Source organism: Sitodiplosis mosellana, unplaced genomic scaffold (assembly GCF_009176505.1).
Source record: "Sitodiplosis mosellana isolate CC-2019 unplaced genomic scaffold, AAFC_SMos_1.0 Smas_scaffold_2, whole genome shotgun sequence".
NCBI classification, from domain to species: domain Eukaryota; kingdom Metazoa; phylum Arthropoda; class Insecta; order Diptera; family Cecidomyiidae; genus Sitodiplosis; species Sitodiplosis mosellana.
Genome location: NW_022595245.1, coordinates 7,089,255 through 7,110,591, shown reverse-complemented (window position 1 = coordinate 7,110,591; position 21,337 = coordinate 7,089,255). Strand labels below are relative to the sequence as shown.

The 21,337-nt window shown below is 37.4% G+C and overlaps 1 protein-coding gene across 8 annotated transcripts in view; it reads right to left on the bottom strand.

Annotated features, from left to right (window-relative positions):
• The window catches only part of LOC129565201 (tyrosine-protein kinase Btk29A), a 55,236-nt gene that overhangs the window by 12,962 nt on the left and 20,937 nt on the right, over nucleotides 1–21,337 (bottom strand). Inside the window, exons 1-2 of one of the 8 annotated variants that reach the window (XM_055439786.1) lie at nucleotides 17,460–18,482; nucleotides 4,201–4,679 (exon numbers count right to left, since the gene is read on the bottom strand). The exons of 6 other annotated variants lie outside the window; for them this stretch is intronic. In XM_055439786.1, coding sequence (XP_055295761.1) covers nucleotides 4,201–4,339 — 139 coding nt within the window. In that variant the 5' untranslated portion in view covers nucleotides 4,340–4,679; nucleotides 17,460–18,482. Of the gene's footprint in view, nucleotides 1–574; nucleotides 922–4,200; nucleotides 4,680–17,459; nucleotides 18,483–21,337 lie in introns of those variants that run through there. One more of the 8 variants, XM_055439790.1, reaches the window with a different exon arrangement.

The window sequence follows — 21,337 nt, the reverse complement described above, 5'->3', positions numbered from 1 at the left end:
TTGAAGCAACAAGCGAAAAAAAACTATCATCATTGAATATCGCACACAGGCTCACACGCAGCCATCAAGAGCCATGCGTATGTGTGTGTTTATTTTTGCTCGCATACAAAATGAAAGTGAATCAAAGTGTGTATATAGGTTTGTTTGGTAGCTTGCTCGGTTTTCTCTGTCTATTTTTTTCTCACTCTGTCTCTGTCTCACTTCTTTTTTTTCTTCATTCATTCAACAATACACTCATTGACCTGAATGAAAAACATTTTTATTTAAAAAAAATTCATGTTAAGCCGCCGATGAAAAGCACAAAACCACGAATTCACGTCAATACAGACGTTGTAATTCACAAAACACGCAAACACATTCGATTCGAATACACTTTATTTATGTCTCGAATATTTTTTTTTCTGGTCATTTCTGGCAAACATTTCTTTATAATTTTCCCCAAAATAAAACAACACAACCGATTTTCGAAAACACTAGCTCGACTTCAATTGCATAATTGACCACAAATTATCGAGAGAATATGAACTTAAACTGTATGAACTGTATGTTCAACATTTTGGACGATGTTTCGTACCTCGTTGTCAGAGTTTTTCCGTGATTGTTTCATGAATTCTTTTGTTTTGACGCTGCCACACACAGACTGAAATTTGGGTCGTCGTCGTCGTATATTCAATTTATATGGAAAACGACCACCCGATAGTAATCAATTGGCTCACACACAAAACCGTACGCTAATGATCATCAATGATCGCAAAATGGAGTCGCGAATCCATTTCAAATGGAAATTTTCGGCTTACTTCTTCAGTATCATTCAAAACAGAAAGAAAGAAATAAATAAAACAAAAGACGAAATAAATGCACTAAATTGCTGTTGTTTCTTGTTTTTTTTCTTTAACGAGCGTTTGTAAAACCACACCATTCGCTTCCAACGCTGAAAAATAACTGATTTTTCGTACCGAATTGAAGGCCCACGATATAACTCACTCACTCACATGCTCACTCGTTCACTCGCTCGCTCGCTCCACTCACTCTCTTCAACCACACCGTGAGTCTGTCTATTTGTTATTATGAAAACGTCTTCGGTCTTCATGTTCAGCACACTCGATGATCTTTCAGCGTCTACGGTAAAATCGTAACAATGAAATTGTACTGTAAATAGCAAAAACAGCACAACAACATCGTTAACAATGAACGAACCGTCGACGAAGAAATATCAAGGAATAACAGCAACAACAAAAGCAGCACACCGAACAACAACACAGAACCACAAAAACGTTTTCTTTTTTTATTTATTCCATTACACATTCAACTAATATTTATACTTTCATGCAACGAATACATGGAAGCAATTGCGTACATACTGTGTGTACTATGCCTATGTGCCATGACATGGTATAAACAACGCGCAATCGAATCGTCTTTGCGAACAAGTACGTTGTACACTTGGTAAATATGAAACAAAAAATTTAAATGTGGCTTTGAAACGAACTGCGACTACGTGTGCTTGGGATCGCTTCTTCTCTCTCTTTCTTTTTTCAAACATGAAGCGTGCATTTGTGATCGCACGAGAATCTATTATGTTTTCCGTTCAACGAGACCTACATATATATACATATATATGAGTGTATGTGTGTGTGTATGTCGTTGAACATGAGCTTTTTCGTCGTCCGCTGAGCACCGATTTTTAAATTGTTTTTCGTTGTTTTCCGTTGTTTTTTTTTTCTTTCTTTACTCAACGTTTAATTCGCATCATTCTTTTCCCTTAGCGTTGCTGCGACCGATAGAATTCTTTGTCGATGGTTTGAAAACAAAACAAAAAATCACAATTTTCAATTTCACAATTGATGCTGCTGTGTGTTGGTGCACTCGCTCGCTAACGCTCAAATTGGAATTGAATGATTCTCTCTGTCTCTCGGGTCGGTGTGTGTTTCGTCTATATTTCCATGAAAACATCCAAGCTATATAATTTGGAGCGTCGACTGTATTACCAACTCCATTGCAATATGATGAAAATTGATTTCGTTCGCTGCATAATAGCTATGATTCAATGACTTTATGACCATCACGTTTCCGTTCGATATTTCTTGTTTCTATAAATCGTGCATTTCGTCTCTGCAGCCGATAAAGTAATTTATTATTTGATTGGAGCACGAAAGAACGAAAACTCGAGCGGAGCCGAATCGAACCAAGAGCCGTTTTGTGAACACGATGATGGTTAAATACACGTTTGTTTGTGCGCTACTATGATTTTAATTTAGCCGAGCTTGTACCAACAATACTTATCATCTCACAAGATCACAACACAGCACAAACAAACAATAACAGATGAATCTGAAGAAGAAGAAGAAGAAGGAAGAAGAAGAAACACATTGTAACTTGCACTTCGATTCAGTTCGCTAGATTTCAATTGAATTGGACATCAATAAAATGTCGAAGCGCTAGATGATTTCCAAACGATGTGGAAACCAGTTGTGAATGTATTGAAATTGAAGCTTCGGAATATAATTGGATACATACATATTTGAATGAGAATCCGAAATTACATGTCAATTTAAATAGGCTTTTTTTCTCAGTCTGTCGAACAAATCATCACACCGAAATAATTTCATGAAATTGACCATTCTTCGGATGCCACTCATCGCGCCAATTGCGCAACCTACTCCGGCGCTTAGGCCTTTTGTTGTTGTTGCTGCTTTTTATGTGTCTGCTGTGTGGCGGATTTTCACCTTAATCCATTCATTCGCTCGTGAGAGAATAACGCGAGTCAATCAGTGACGGCCTTCACATACCATTGACGAATTTTTTTTCTAATACACCATTCCATATAAATATACCGTTAAAATCATCAAACTGCAGATTGCTTAATTATTTGAACAACTCAAAACATTCATTTTTTTTCTTGTTTCTCTCTCTGTTTTGCGTTAAGAAGCAACTGAAAATTGTGGACTATGAATTTATGGAAGCAATTCTTCGGATCGATTGCATACCGTGCCAATCAATCAAACGACCTACAGAAGAAGAAGAAGAAGAAGAAGAAGAGGGAAAAAAATCAAAACCACTTTGCCGCCGATCATCGATTGTTACTTGAGGAAGACGCAAAAACCGCAATATTTAATGTGATCAATTATGATGTTTTTTTTCTATTTGTCTTCATACACCGAAAAAATATTCACTGCATGCGCAATATTAATGCACACTTTTGCTCCATTATTATTGCCATTAGGTGTTTTTTTTTCTCTCGTTGTTGTTATTTTGACGGCATTATCAGGCACAAAAACCTGTCTCACTCTCACCCTCACTCTCTCTCTCTCTCTTTCTATCTCTCTCTCACTCTCAAAATGCACATTAACATAGAGACGACTCTTTGCATTATGTAATCATCTAACTCGACTGCAAATGGAATGGAAACACACCGTCTGTATGGCATCGAAGACAAAATATTTGTGTCGGCTCGCGCCGTAAACTATCGTTCTTCACATAGCATCGTTTAGTTTGAAAGCACTTTCTGGCCGCCCCGAATCCATTTGCGTTGTTGCTACTGAAAAATTAACAGTATTTTAACATTTTGCAAATGTTTCGCAATCGATTTTTGTTTATGCTCTCCGACGTCGTAGATTAGAAAATTGGTTCAGGTTAAATTTTGGGTAGGGTTTTCCTGTTTTCATCTGGGTTCAAATGCCCAATTAAATGTTGCGGTTCATGCATGTTTCACTTGAGATAGCGTTAGACGGTAGATGTGGTTTTTATGACCACAATAAATTAGTTTCATTAGCACAATAGCAACAATGCCACTGGTTGAATTGGATATGCGGCCACTTTTGACACACGGAACCATTCACATGCGAAATTTGAAGCGACTTTAAACGGTTCGCCGTGTGTGTGTGTGTGTTTGTTCGATGGATTTATGTCGTAATCTCAACGATTCACTATCATTATAACCCTATTAGCTTTGACGGGTCCAAATAATTAAGGACTAAGGCCACAGGCAATGAACCGATATCCAAAGAACCAAAATACTGTCACCATCCGTTACATTGTGGTAACCACATCTTGGCATGTTGATAACAAATGAGAAAATGTTTGATTTATTAACCAGACGAAATTATAACGAATTGGAACGAAAAAAACTAAAATCAATTTCATTTCAACGAAAAGAAAAAGAACTAAAGCAAAGAAAAAAAAAGAATTTAAATCGCAAACCTTTCGTATGGAGTGCACCAGCCGTTGAAATGCTGTGATTCCAGAAATTCAAGCGACACCCAAAGACACGCATATCTTTAATGCGCTCTTTCATATTATACAAGACACTGGTCTCCGTTAGACTTACGCACGGAATCATTTAAACGGATTTTTTTTTCTATCTTTTCCGCGAGTAATTTTCAATTTCAATAAATGTGCGTGTGTTTTTTTTCCTATTGATTTTTATCAAGTCTCACTGCAACTCATTAACTTCAATGATTTTGTGCAAGTGCTACTGCAATCATACGCGATGTTGTTGTCGTCGTCGTTGTCATAAGGAATATATGAAAAAAACTAGATTAGCTACATTTCACTGAAATAACTAGGTTGATTTTTATATCGCCGATTTATGCAAGCACTTAGATGTTGAGCCTTGTTAGACTTGAAAGCACATTTCTGTAACTCGTTTTTCTATTTCGTTTGTGTTTTTCGGTATGATTCTGTTTGAAATAATAAATAAAAAATGATACAATTTGTTAGATTTCTCTCTCCTCAGGTGAGACTATACATTTTCTTCGGATCATATCGCATTCGATATGGATTGGTGTTTCATTTCGTACAACTCAAAACTAATGAACACAAAAACAAAATGATAAAAATTCAAAGTGGTCGTGTCAAAAGACAGTAAAAGACTGCACGTGAAATGTTTTTTTTTTTCGTGCGTACAACCGAACATGTTCCTTCCTCTTGTTCCAATGTAAATTGTGTCTGAACGGGTTGTTGGCTGCCCAAGCTGCCGCCAATTTGTTATGCACTTTGCGTACACCTGAATGGAGTATCAAAATGCCACAACTAACATCAAACACTTAAAATTTCTGCACTAAACCCCAATCGTAATTATCATTATAATTTCCACACCTCGTCGACTGATTGTTTATTCCGCGAACAAAATGCCAACAACGCCTCACAACACACACACACAATTGAGTTAGAATTTTTAAGACGAAGGGAACAAAGCAATTTGCACACAAAAGAACAATTTGGTGTAGTCAACGTGAATTTTCCATCTTCAGTTTTGGGCTTGTGTTGTTTTCTTTTTGTTTTTTCTCTTAATCTGTTAATAAAACACACGATGGATGATTGTGTCGTGGAATGTGATGAAGGATACAAACATTGATTATCACATGAACAAAATGTGTGCCCACAAACTGCAAGCGGATGAATTCAGAAACAAAATAACTGCGAACAACACCATCGACGCCTCGAAATGTGTGTGTGTGTTTTTTTCTGCATGCCTTTTGTACTTAGTAAGGCTGCATAACGACACATAAATTGTCTTTTTTTCACTTTGTTCGCGCGGACTGCGTTTTTTTCATTTGTTTCTCTTCGGCGACTGGCACATCGTCGTGTGTTCGTGTGATGTTGAAACCGAAATAAAAAAAAAAATATCGAAATGATTTACGATGAAACGAACTTCATTTCACGCACGCCTTTGTGTGTACATACAAATGATCGAAACCGAGAGAGAAAAATGAAATCTTGTTTACCAATTTTCATTCGACTGTGTATGTGCTCGGCTCACACGTGTTCGTGTGTTGCGCGAAGAGATGCAAGCCATGAGATTGAGCATGGAATAAAACAGCAATAACGAAATGCATTTATCTCTTTTTCTTCATTTTCTGAAGAGAAACAAAATGAGGCACCCAAATGCAAACCAATCCCAGTCAGTAAACCGCAATTCAACAGAAACGAGAAGAAAACATCTGAATTAAATAAGCAGCACTCAATAATTGATTTATCTGTATAAAGGTTTTTAATTGCAGCTGTGGCTGCTGTTGCTGCCGCCATCGCTGCCGTCTTTACTGCTGCTGCTGTTGTTGCTGATGCTGCTAAGCACACGAAATGTTCATGCCAAAAGAAAAGCCGCATGATATATCTACGAGTGTAATGACAATTGTTTTACGTGAAATGTCATCGTATGCATAAAAGTTTGCATAATGACTTGGGTTTGTTTTGGTTTTTTGCTTCTGTTAAATGCTTGCAGGCATACAACAAGCCGAAAATCAAGCGTTATTTTACGATTTGAACTTGGATCTACTTGGAATTCAAACCAGAATCAAACAAGAAAAAAGCAATTCGCCGAAACCGTTGTTCAAGCAAAGGGAGCGTGATTGAACGTTGATTAAAGCAAACAAACTTTTTTTTATAAAATACACCAATTAGAGTGCTCTTTCAACGTTCTTGATTCGATTGGCTTTACTCATTTACTTGCTGTTCAGTTGTTCGCTTTCTAATTTTTTCCATCTGTATCTTCTTAATCCTCTGTCGATTTATTCCGTTTTTCTTCTTTCGAATTGAAATCATTTCTTGTTAACAATTTATTGGCAAATATTACGATATAATTTGACAAGAGCGCACGCTCCATGTTCAATGTGATATAACATATGAACTCGAATTACGCCGTTAAGTATGCGAACGAAGGAGGAATTGTGGAGAATGAACTTCGGCTTAGCTGAACACGCGCCCATACTCCGGCACACCGAAAAGCGATAAAGAAGAAATTATGAATTGCGATGTTTCACAACAAATATTGACAACAAGCAACAAGGGAAAAGAAAACAAGACACAACAAAAAAATGTGTGATCCTTTGTTTGCGTGGTGATAAATAAAGGTATGCAATAAATATGTTGAACAAATGAATTATTGTTCATTGCCGATGCACACACGAGTCATTGTTTTCTCCGTTTTATTCCTTTTTCTTTGCGAGATTGATATCGCGACTGTATATTCAGAGGAAATGCAAGGCATCGACAAACACATGAAATATGAAGTGTTTTGCGCGTGCAATGAACCACATCCATCTCCGAAATTATGTAAAATCAGCATCATCCGCATGAGTGTTTTGTGACGTCTGATGAGTGGCTTTTTATTGAGCACTTTATAAATTTCAAAGTCGAAATATGATGTGTGTGTGTGTGTGTGTGTGCGCGCATTTCTTTCGGGGCTATTAATCAATGCCCGTCGCTGACAACGCGCGTATTGTTTAACGCAAATGATTTATCCGCCGAACGAATGTAACGGTTAATCAGATGCTGTGTGGCAAGATAAAAATGGAAAAGAAATGCATTGTTATGCAATGTAATAACAAATAATGATAAGTTTTTTTCGTCGTGGCTTTCTTTCGTGTTTGCGCCCGTCTTGTCTTCTCTCTCTCTCTCTCTCTTGTCTTTTCATTGGAACCCATTTATCTAGAGAATCAAAGTGAGCATCCGCTTTTATTGCCTTGTACATATTTGCATTTCGTCACTATCGGAAATCTCTTTACCACGCAAATACTACACACGAAATCCGAAGGTAACGAACTCATCGCATGGTCTCCAAAACTTCATCTTGCTGTTGTTGTTGCTGTTGAGTGTTGCACTCATTCGTCAGCAATGTTCATCGCAACATCATGTGAATATGTAAATTGAGTTAAAGCACCGGAACAATCATAAAATGCCAAAATTTACCTTTCTAATGATAATTTTTCTGTTTTCATTCGTTTCAACTTCTTCAAATATGATCGGTATGTGAACAAATAAAATCAAAAATATTTATTGCACTTTTTTTCCCTCTCTTTATGTGTGTATCATTTCTAGCGGTATGATTTGTGCTTCTTTTTTTAAAAATCAAATTGTTTGCATTTCTAATGGACTTGTTTCGAGCACTTCTCAGTTGTGTGTGCATGACTTTGAATCGGTCTGCCTTGAAGCGTAATTAGTGAATGCCTGTACATATGTACACAAAAGCCGTGTGGTTCGTTGAACGATTTTCTAAGTATATACGTGCGTATAAAACCATATATATTTTTGAGCCAATATTTATTTATCGCGAGATTATAAGTGCATTGCAGCACCAACGGAATGATATACTACTGGTACGATTCAAGTCAGATATCGACGAAATAATGCTTATGAATTTCGAGAATTTGGTAATGAGTAATTTTCGGTTTTACAACGCCAATCCGTCCCGGAATGTTTCAGATTTAAGATTTTTCACGAGTTAAATGAGCATTCTTTCATATTCGTAAAATGTAAAGCAGTCGTATGATGATAATTTATGGTAAGAATATTGAAAAATTTACGACCATTTCACTCTGTCTCCTTTCCTCCCTTTCTTTTTCCCTATCTGGCAGCCGTTTCCCGATTCCGTATTCACAAAATCGTAAAAATGATGAAAAGAACCACGCGGAGAGTGCACAATTTTCGGAAGTTTACCAATTGCCGTTCGCATCGTTCGTTGGCATTTCAAATAGACACGTCACGAAATGACATGTTTATATGGTGTTAGTGCATATTTTACATTTTGTGTCGTTCGGTCGGTCGGTCGGGTCGGTTGGACTGCAATCAAGCGGCGATGTGAATAACGATCAACGTGATAAAATGTGTAATACATCTGTTTGCAAGATGCGCGCGCGGTTACGATATCGTTGTTGCTTGCATTTTCAGTCGAATTGAAAAAGGCATTTCGTTGGCGAACGAAGAAGCGCATTTCTTTTCTTCATTTCTTCAGAGTTTATAACTGTAAAATCGTATTTCATACATTTTTATGGGCGTCGATGGCTGTCGCCGTCATCATGAAAATCAAAATGCGTAGATAATTGGATTGCATTGTCAAATAAACGAAAACATTTCATGCGACGGCACACGAACCAACGGATCTGCGGCAACAGTTTCCTATTTGGCTTTGTTGCACGGCCCGTGGAATGAATATGTGCGCGGTTGTGCTGCGAACGAAGAAATTGAGAGTATGCGAGAGAGCGAATAATGAGTGCTGGAATAAATTTGTAACTGTGACCTCTTTCTGGTTGGTGCCCGAATGCGAGAGTCTCGCATTACGAGACGGATGACGCGGAAAGAGTGAGCGAGAAAGAGAGAGAGAGAGAGAGAGAGGGACGGAGGAAGAGGGAGGCAGAGAAAAGGAAGCGATTGCATCGCGACTAAAATTCGTGTGCAGTTCACATAAAGTATCGAATTTAAATCACTTCACACATAAAGGCAATTATACGCTCGTTTTCGGCACTTGAAATGATTTTTCCATTGCGTTCTGTTCCGTTCTGTTGGTTTCGATTAAACGATTCACATATACGCAATGACATTAACCGATCGGTTCTCGTGTGCACCGTGTGCATTTGCTCTCGTTTCCATTTGAAATGTTAGCGATTGTTGCTTGCTTTCGAAGACTGGTTCTTCTTGTTTTGCCATTGCATTAGCAATGACTTATATATTATATGTTCGCTTCATGTTTTCGCATTGTCGATTCTATTTGAGTGCAAGAGCACATATCAACCCAAAAAAAAAAACAAGCGAGCATTTTGTTTCGCTACAAATTGCACGAAATAATACGTATAATATCGAACAAGAAATGAGATAAATTTCTCTAACTGCCACTGGTAAAAGTTTTAGCAATTATAAGCTCGCAAATTGTTTTCTCCAGTGTGCGCGCCATGTGCGTTTAAATTGCTTTTCTATTGCGCGCATTGCGTTTCTTTTGGTTCGTTGCGCGGAGATGATGTGAAATCGGAAGTACATGTCATTTCAAGATCTAGAAAATCATGAGTAAAGTAAAAAAGAAACAGAAACAAGCAATAACAACAACAATACGAAAGAGAAAAAACCAACGTTAGACGAAATTGATGGACGACGGAGCGATTTGTGATTCAATGAGATAACCAATTTTGCTTCGAATCGAAAATTACTGACACAGTTCATTTGTTTGCTTCTTTTCTCTTAATTTACCTCAATTCCAATTTGAATACAAATGCGAATGTCGAATCGAAGGATAGACAAATCAGCACAGAAAACCAAATCAGCAGAATATAAAAAAAACACTTTGCCTTCATTTGATTGTAAATCATTTTCAAATTGTTTTGATGCCCACTTCAACAATCTCTCAGCGGATTTCATACGAGTTTTTAAAATAATTATGTGTGAATCGTAAAAAAACAGCGAATAAATACGAAAGAAAAAGTTATCCTAGGCTAGTTTTTTTTCTATCTCTTTTTCTTTCTCTCGCATTAACCATACGTAATAATCGACGGTGAGATGTTTTGCGATGATTATATCTATGGCTTTAATATTGGCCGATTTCGTTTGAAACTTTTTTTACCACTGGGAGCAAATTGCAACGTGCTTCTTTCAACATGCTTCGTTTTGATGGTCACGATTTGATTGTTAAATGCGCGTTTGATTTCAACGGATAGAGATTTTTTTCTTCTACTGGACGAACTTTGAACTGGGTTAAACTAAACACGATATGAATAAGAATATTTCCCAATGCGATTAAATGGCCCACTCTTGAATGGTCTGAGAACAAATTTGGTTCTTTTTGAAAACGGCTACTGCTCAGCCATCATATGCAACAAAGAAAGAAAACTCGTATGCTTCAAACTCAGTGACTGAGACTCAGTACAAACGAATTGAATCGTTTAAAATGACGACACTTTCGTTCCATTAGACGAACTACTTTAACAACAAAATGAACAAAAACATTTTCACTTATTGTTTTGCTGTTTAGTTCATGGCATACATTTTCTTATTGGATGATTTTTTTTCGTTCTTGACTTTCCGCGTGAGTTTTTTTTCGAGTCGCGTCGAACAACAGTGTCTTTTGTTTATGTGAACTGAATTGCTCGATTCTATGCCCTTTCTATTGCGTTTCTCTCTCTCTCTCTCTCTCTCAATTGCAAGACGTTCACTCGAAAATTGGAACGATTCATCATGAACCGAAAAAAGAGCAACCGAATCACATTAACAATGCCATTGATTTCGGTTGAATGGATGGTTGTTTGACAGGTTGGGCTTGACTGAATCAGTACTACATGATAATAAAACAATAAAAACAATGTGTGTGTATGAAAAACGAGGCGAATTTTCTCCGGAATTCATTCAACAACAAAAACTAAACGCTTTCATTTGATCAACCATTAATTTTCGGTGGATTTTCAACTAAGTAACCCACTCATTTGCTGCAAAAGTGATCGACAAATGATTTGTTTATGGTTTTCGACCATTGTTTCGAATCGAAACGAGGAAAAAATTGGGTTTTAATGAGATTGAAGGTGAGAAAGACATTTTCAAGTGATTTCAACATCGGTGTGTGGTTTGGTTCTAGCACGACCTTTCGGGTGAGACATGCTAACATGTTTCGTAAAAAAAAAACCATGAAACTTCTTCCACTTTAAACCACGTCAGGCAAGAAAATCATCTAACGGACCCAAATAGAATCATCATTAAAATGGTTAAGCCCATTAAAGAAAACAACATGACAAACTGAAAAAATAGTTGTTATATGAGGCTTTTTTATGGATTATTGTTTGTGACTGTGGCTTTGCGGATGATATTTCATATTCAAAATTCGATTTGTATTGTGTGGTTTATGATTTTGTTTGGAATTTATGCTCAAATCACCAGTCAATCAATTGATATGTTATGGCGCTAAAGCCAATTATTCACTCAATTTCATACATTGCACGTTTAATACAGATGAGCGTGCTCTCTCTATCCCTCGCAATCGTGTTCTCTCCCATCAACTGTTTTATAAAATTTGTTTTATTCAACTTGAATCGGCGGCTATTAATTTTTCTCTCAGTGTGTCGCATATTGTGCGGCTCTTTTATTTTGACTATGAATAATGTCCAATCCATAAAATCGATGGTTATGAATGCTAAGCGACTAAGCACGACTTTGTTTCTTGAAATTATTTTCAACATTTCGTGTCTTGTCGCTTTTGCGGCTTATTGTGTTTCCCATTTGATTATGAACCGAATGAATTTGCTCGAAAATTGAAAACGACAACACAACGACCAGGCCATATAATCAATGGCCACTTTTGTAAACATTCATCATAACGCACTTCTTTGAACTGATTTGTGTGCTTTTCTGTGTTTTGTTCTCACACATCATTTGAAATGAGAAAAATATGAATAGAAAAATACCAACGACATGTTAATGTGTAAGAAAAAGAGTGTTTTTTTAGCGTGTCTCTTTGCCGTCATCTAATCCGCTGTTGACTCAACTAATTCATAACAAATGCGTGTATTTTCGTTGGATTCCGCATTTCAATGTTGGATGAAATACATATAAAGTAGCTGCGATAAAAAAAAATGTAGAAACGAGTTTATATACATGTCGATTTTGTGAGCGGTAGCTCATTCTAAGCGTGTTGTGGATTGCGGCGCGATTGTTGATGGAACCGATTGTGAAATTACATTCGATTCTCGTTTTTTTTTCTTCTCTCGATTTCGTTGAAAAGAAAGAGTGAAAAAACGACGCGCTCGTTGATGAGATTTGTTCTGATGGGTTTCCATCTGTTTTGGAATGCTTGCTGCTCGTTACACGCTGTTGCATGCCATTTCGATACTATTCGTGTGAATTCGAACCAAAAAAATATATATACATATATATTCCACATCTTGCGCATGTGATTGTCGCGCATAGCGATTTACCTTTGTGGTGTTTTATAGTTCGCGGAACTACTTAAGCTGAACCATGAAACAAAAACCCCGACAAAAATACACTCAGCAACAACAACAAAGACTACGATGACCACCGTTCAATGACATGAAATCCCCGAAAAGTATTAAGTTATTAAAATGCTTGTTGCGTATTTCTGTCGAAATCGGTTCTAATCAGAGATAAACATGTCAAAACGGCAATAGAAAATAGACGCAAAGCGTGAGAGAGCGAGAGAAAGAGAGAGGAAGACATCAGATGAGTCGATGTCAAATGATGTGCAGAGAAAATATGTGTGATTGCGTTGCATATCGCTTCTATTTCGAGATAAACAAATGATATGTTTAATGCGGCGCCATCGATCATATTCTCAATGTGTATATTATTAAATCGCTGGACTTTGGAAATGTATACCATTATATTTGCTTACGTAATGCTATTACTATCGAATGAAATATTGACTCAACGAAGACAAGAGCTGGTTGCAATTTTCGCTGCTTTAATCTCTCTTTCTCTCTCTCCTCAATATTGCAAGATGATTTCGTCCAAGAACTTAAAATCACATAATTTACGGTCATCTTTAGTGTTCCGTCGTCTATTTGCCCACGAACGATCGATTGATGTGCTTAGGTTGCGCATAGCGCAAATGTGCATCAACTTAAGTCAATAGTAGTCGGCTATCACAAGCATTTGAATAGATATATCGATCGAATAGAAGGAAAAAAAACCAAATGGAAAATAAAATAATCGCAGAAAATGACGCAAACACGGAAGAGGTCATCGAATATTGACTATGGTACTGGTCGATTTTGTAATGCATACACATCTATATAGAATAAAGTCCATTCGGATGCGCGATGAAAATCACAGCGCTGTGTGATGAACATATATTCGATCGCACATCGGTAATTAATCGAAATGGACGAACGAACGAAGGAAAAAAAAAGAAAACCTGAATTCAATTGAAGCAATTTTCTGCCGCAGCTGATTTTCTGTCGACGCGCTCTGATCGAAATTGGCTCATTGCATATTCAATGCGCGCATACCATTTTTCTGCTCGGTTTTGTTTTTTTTTTACGAACGAAGACTATGCATTGGCAAAGGCAGCATATCATATTTCTAAGCGCAGTTCGGGCCCGGCGCGGCTGGCTGGCTGTCTCATTAAATACCGTAACAAAACCATATATTTAATTATTTTTAATATTTAGCCTGCGCGTGTTCGTGTCCATCGAAAAGAATTCATCGTGCGTTGGTTCGTTTATTATGTAATCAAACTAAGCTCATAGTTAAAAAAAATATTTGCATTTATGTACACGCAGCGGCATAGTGTCGGCACAACCGATTATTTTTTTTAATGTGGTTTTCACATTTCTTCGCTTCTAGCGGTGCTCTTTGTTTATTATTTACACTGTTGAACAAGCGTTGCAATTTATTCATCATCTTCTACGTGTATTCGATAACAACAGAAATATAAGGGAAAGAGTTCGGTTTATGATCGATTGCCACAAGAATGTTCTTATGCACGTCTGAGGCTCGCGCGCGCACACGCGTGATTGAGTGACATCCATCAGAATATAGAGAAAATGTACCGTTAAAAGGTGCGATGAATAAAAGGGCGTTCCTTTTCTTTTCATACGCTCTGTCTCTCTATTGTGGTCTATTCAATGCATACTAATTATGTGACTATTTAGTTATTTTAGATGCACACACACGCAACACGCGTAATATAATTGAATCGCAGAAGCATTACCGTTTGACGAACCAGCCAACATGATAAGTAATTGTCACATTAGCCGTGCAAAATAAAAACCGCCGTTATTTTCGCGCCAGCAACAGGTATGATACACTTGTGCATGTATATCGAGTGCAGGGATCACACGCTACGGAATAGGTCAACAGGTGACTATGCACGTACACGCCTTTTTGCGAAAACGGTTTTTGCATCATCACCTTTTCGCTTCTTCTTCCTTCACGGAAGGCGATCATAATTGGCGATTAACCGCTAGAAAACCTATGACGCCATGCATATTTCGTTCAAACACACACTGCCATTCGTTTCAGTGGCAATTGAGCATCATTAAAAGGTGATTGAAACACCTAGTCGAAAAACAAAAACGAAGTCAAACGGTGAAAAAAAAATGGGAATACGCCCGTCACTGTGTTAAATAAATATTTAACATGTGTCCAAAGTGTGGCAGAGAACCCGAACGAAGTGAAACACTCGACACCATCGGCAAGTCGATCAACACACCAATCCCATATATTCCGTGTGTGCGTCTGTACCAGTTGAAGCGTTTTACGTGTACCATTTTTGTGGCTAATTCAAGATTCAAACACGTTCATTTTGCTAATGGTTTTGGTCTTTTTTTTGTGTGTGAGTATATATTGCCGATGGGCAAACGTCGCGTGGCTTAGCCTTTTATTATTCCGTTTGATATATGCGCACAGCGTAATTCATAACTCACTGTTTGCAGATATATTTCAAATTCCACCATCTCTCCTAAACACTTCTAATGCTCGATGAACGACATACCAGCGCGGCAGCAACAACAACAACAAAAAGAAAATGAAAACGACGAGGCTACGAACGCCGAGCGTCTAACAATTTTATGAGCTTCTGTTTGATATTCAATCGCGCTGTGTTAGTCTTTTCTCTGCTGTCGCGCTCCGTTCTCTGTGTGTGTGTGTTATCGATGCACATCTTTTCACTCTGGGCGCATTGTTCGTGTCTTGCAGCGATCGTGTGGATAAATTGCGTCTACTATATTGAACAACCAACTGAGTGTGCACTTTTTTTCGCTATTGCACCGTGTGCCGTTGCTAGTATTTTTGTGTGTGCACAGTTTAGCATTTGGCAGCGTACACAAAACGAAAAAACGCAACACCTTCTCAACATCAATGTTGAAGCAAACAATGCCGAAGACAAGAAGCCATTGCTTAAAATGTTGTAATCATTTCTTCTTTTTTTTGCGATTCGTTGCTGTGTTGGATAATCCCGGGCAGAATGGGAAGATTTATGAAAAGAAATCGCATGTGTAAAATATCGAAATTTGTGTACGCTTGCACAAGTTTCCAATTTGATCTCTTTACCAGACACTGTGTTTGTTTGTTTGTTTGCGGCGCACACTTTTTTTTGCTTTTACGTTTTTGCTCCCAATTTCGACTCCTTCAAACGAAATGTCATGGTAATTTATTTGGCGAAGGTGCTCATTACGATCGCTATTGTAAATTGGCACGTACATCGGTTTATTGACTGGAAATATAGTTTTATTGCATTTTATAGACAGACAAAAAAAAATTATAATGTGCAATAACGAATTGGGTTTGCACAGCCATTATTTAATTAAACTTATACGCAGTTTTTGTTTTACTATAAATGGTAAAAACAACGACGTCATAGGAAACATCAATGATTCGAAATACACGCTCGAAAATAATAAATATTGTTTATTCATTTGCGCGTACAGCGTACACACACACACTATCGAATTATATAAGTTATTTGAACACAACAAGGAACTAGACATCAAGAAATCAAGTTACCGTATGCTAATTTGCAAATACAGGCTAAATCGCTCGCCTAATTCACAAATCGTACCGCTAATGTCACCTAAATTATGATAAATCGCTGAATGTGTGAGAAAATTACTTGATCACAATGAAATGTGTATGGTGTTGGACGCGATAGACACAGTGTGTCAAAGAAACAGCAGCAACAACAACGGCCAACACACAAAATGTCACCTCTAACGGAAATTGAACTATCGCTTATTCAAATGAACAAGTTTGTGTGTCATTTTATCGCATTCAAGATTCCGTATTTTGTTTGCTATTTGTCTAACGTGGCTGTCACTTTGTGATCGATTGCCAATCGATGTGATCAACGCTTCAATAAAAATTGAAATTACGAAATCGACACATTCAGGCGAAACTTCTGTTCGGATGCCGCTATCCGCTTCGTGCTCTTTTTTTTTCTCCTTTCATTTATGAATCAAATCATTTGTAATTCGGTTTTATCGCATCTTCTCCGCTATTCGCTCATTTCTTTTTCTCTTTGCCTAATTGTGTTTGACATTTGCTAAGTGCAAAAATGAACGAATTTCTTTCACCAACTCGCTCTTTAGCTCTATCAAACAACCGCTCACTCTGCCAATCTGCCATTAGCAAATCTCTCTGACTTGAAAACTTGTTTTCTATTGGCAACAATTTAATTACAAAATTATAAGCTGCACTTGAATTGGAGAAAATGTGAGTGTTGTATAGAGAAATTATGGCGTGTATAACACACATACACGCATCATATTTTGAATGGAACAATAACAACCGATTTAATGAACAATCAATGCGAAGTGTATCTGTCGTACGTACCCCACAGATATGAATAATTTCGATTTGAATGCCGTGAAACGGTTTTTGTTTTTCTTCTCGATGTGGTTTTTTTTTTCGTTCATCTATTGCTTTCAACGTTCACTCTCGAAAGCTAGAGCACGCTCGCAATTTTAGCGCGTTATACAACGCGGCTTTGCAAATTATGTGTCGCATCCATTGTTCGACAATTGAAATTATGGAACATTTCACGCCTTATTTGGCTGCATTTCGTCATATTTACTATCGTAAATCGAATCGAAAGCGAGAGAGATCTCGTACTCAGGAATCGAAATTGTTCAGTAACACAGTTGTTCAATTGTTGATTTTACAGAAAACTACACCAACCCATTTTGATGCGATAGATCCGAATGGAAAAAAAATATACTGAAAAAAAATTTAAGGAATAAACAAATACCAACATTTTTCTAAGACGAACTGACTCGGGTACTGTTTTTTATTTCGACTCTTTTTCATTGGTTGTTTTACATTAGAACTTTACACAAACATTGCAACAGAAGCCTGTTTAAGTCCTTTTCACCGCCGGATCGATTTCACATAAAATCACTTCAAGTTACGATGCACCGGACAGCGAATAACAACAGAAAATAAAACGAAACTTCACTAAAACACCGAACACTGAACTTAAACTTTGATCAAACAAAGTACAGGAAAAAAAACTAAAAAAAAAAGAATTATTTGAAACGAAGAACTAAAACATCTTTGTGAACTTGAGCTCGAGAATTCATCGTTTTCCCCTTCGATTTACTGGTTGTTGTCGTCGTCGTCGTGGTACAGAGTAACGAAAAATAAAAAAATAAAACAACAACTAAGAATTAACCAGTTCGATGCTGATGGAATCGCTGATTCGTTCTTTTTTTTCTCTGAACAGACATGAGGTTTTTCTCTATATCCCAAAAAAACACACCGTTACCGTTCGAGCACTCACGAAAAACTAAAAGTTTTCTGACGAGTTTTGGCGTTCAAAAGGTCCATGAGCATATATCGCAGCAACACACTCACAACGATACGATGGCTCGATACACGTACGTGCGGCCGCTGTTGTCGTTGTTGCTGCTGCTGCGAAGCTGAATAAGAAGTTCGAAAGAAGGGAAAAAAACACACAAAGCGGTAGTGCAAGTTATGAGCTGTGTGTTGAACAGCACACGCTTTGAAGGTAGACCAGCGAAATGAAAGGGACGGAAAAATTGAAAAACTAACCGATTCGAGAAGCAGCACGAAACAAAAAGGTAAACAACACACACTCGGAACGAACGAACATGCGAACGAACGAAAGAAACAAATCACAACAACACGGCCACAAAAAACCGAGTCGTACGTGTGTGCATTTGTGTTGAGTGCTTCCAATCAGCATTTGACTCTTGAAGTGTTTCTCTTTTCCACTAACCAGACAACTCGATGGTTTAATGTGGATCAAGCGAGTGAGTAGAAAGCGATAATAAAAAAGTGTTGCTCTTCATGTGACCGTCGCGCGCACACCCAGCACCGATCAACGACAAGAAGTTTTCGGTGCGCGCAGTGCTCTCTACGCTTTCAATATGGTATGTTGCATGTAACTTATGTTGCGATGGATATACACACAACACCACCAGCCGATCGACCGATCGATCGAACGGGCCAGTTCAGGGAGCAACGCAACAAATGACAATATACACGCAGTATGATCGTCGTCATCGTGCATAACGCAATCATAGCACACATTACATGAGTATGAGTGGCAGAGAATGCAGTTAACATATTAATACATTTCTCTTGCTCCACACGGATGCGATAAGAACGCATCAGATAAATGTGCTGGTGTTGTGTGTACAATTCTTTTTTGTTTACCTTTTTTTCGTCCGTTCGTTCGTTCGTTCGTTCGTTTGCTGATCAGTTTTCGTTCTGTTTAGTTCGTTTCGGTTCATGTGTGAAGAGCGTTTGATTTGTTTTGATGGAACAGGAATATGCCTGCTCAGCCCATACGTTGAAACTGTTGAACTGAAACAAAAAGGCGAAAATCGGCACTGCTTCACATTTGGAATGTTATGTTTTGAAATGTTGAAATGGTGTCAATTAAATTTTTGTTCATGTTTGCTTTCAATCGATTAGAATTCGATCATATGAAGGTCACATTAGGTATACAGCTTGCATTTTTCCTCGGTTGTACCTCTCCGATTCAATTACATTCCAATAGAATTAGTTGTCAGTGAATTCAATTCCATGCGCATATTCTAATAGACTGCAATCGGCAGCGAACCCAATAATTTGAAATGTATGCATTGAATGAAGCGATTTCGTCGATGCAGGAATGTTCGAACACATTAGACAAATAACACATTTCATTCATAAAGGTGTAGAATTCGTTTTTTTTTCCTCCTTCGTTTACGTTGCTCACCTTTATTATTCAACTCAAAAATTTCTTTATCTGTTGTTGTTGTTTTTTTCGGGAATTGGTTAAAGTGATATGTTTCCTTTCATCGTTTCTCCAAAAAAATATTCTTTGTCAATTCCTAGAATAGATGCGTTTTCGTTGGTCGCTTCACTCTCTCTCTCACACTGCGTGCGACTGTATGTGATTCGATTTTGTGTGTTTACTTATTTTAAAATGCGATGAGAGATTGTTATCACATTTCTGTCGATCTTCTTGAAGACGAAAATCATAGCATGTAATTTAATATTTTCTTTCCTTTCGATGGATTTTTCTTCTTCTAAAGAACCCATCACATATTGAAATAGACATAATTTCTATTTTGATGCTTTTGCCTCCGGACGACATTCGTCTTTTGAACACCACATTTGTTTTTCCTTTATCATGTAATACATGCGGTAGGAGTTTAGAGTTTTGAGACTCTTTGTGTGTATGATATGTTAAATAAACCCTGTGAAAAGGTCTCAATGCGCATATTTTTGGTTAGTTGTCAATATATTTTCCCGACGTGAACACAAAAATTGTGTTTTAAAAAAATGAATAGACTAAACAATGCAATGACGATGTTTCAAGGGCATCTTAAGTGCATCTGCACAAAATCTGTCGTTCATCTGAATCGCGTGATACATACGGTTTTTGGGATGAGTAAGCACTTTTCTGATTCTTAACGACCACAAATCATTTTCGAGTTATTCGCTGCGATCTATAGATACAATAATTTCCATTCGACGGCGACGGTCTTTTTTTCTCTCTAGCATATTGTTAAATCAAATATACATAAAGTGCCTCACATATCTCGGTGTGTTATTGTTTGATCCGTCAAACGTAAGTTTCATATATTCAAAATATCTAATTTTCAAGTGAAAACGACAAACAAAAGCAAATAAAAAAAGCAACAACAGCACAACATATTGAATAATAGACAATATGACAAACAAACACACGGCTACGGGTAATTTCGAAGTGAAGACGTTTCGTTTGTCTTTGTCTCGTTGAAATTATCGAGCTGTTGTTAGAAGTAGAAGAGAGAGAGAGGAAAAACTGGCAGTCAAATATTTTCGAATGAAAACAATACACCCGAGGAATATGGTGGAGTTCATGACATCCACAAGCCATCCGCCAGTGTTCAATGCTAAACACATTATTCAAATGCCCGAAACTAGAAAAATGATCCATCTTGTTGAATGCTCATCTAGTCTGAGTGCCAAACGAAAAATGTAAGCATCGATCACGTCGCTCAAACGAGCCAACTGTTTGACTTCGATGAATAATGTACTAGATTCGTGTCTTCTGTTCCATTCCATTGTCATTGGATTCTTCAATAAACTCATTTGCTCTACGTGCGATCGATTTAGAATCAAATACTTCAAACTGCATTGACTCACGCACTGAAGTGTGAGCACAACAAACGCTTCGGCTTGCGAATGGAAAGCAAACAGAAAAAAAAACCAAATTCTTTGACAAATTGTTTAATGCCAGAAAATGACGTGGAAAATATTGTCTAATTTATTTAATAAATGCACTAATACTCTCCTTAACAAAGTATAATGCACGGTAATTTCAAATTGAAAACATTAAACTGAAGCCGAATGAGTGTGTAAGCGCTCATCGATCCGAAATTATTTTTATTTCTTGTTGATTTTTCCATGTGTGTGTGTTGAGTAATCGAAATGAGGGAACCCTTGTCAACATCGATCGTTGATATGTTCCTTGGACTTTGTATACCTCTTTAAATGATTATAATTCTCTCTTTATGCTGCATTTAAAATGCAAGCAACAATCAACAATTGGATGAGATATAGTTTATATTCCTCTCTATATATCTCTCTCTCTCGTATCATTCCGTTTTTTTTTCATGATAATTCAAGAGAA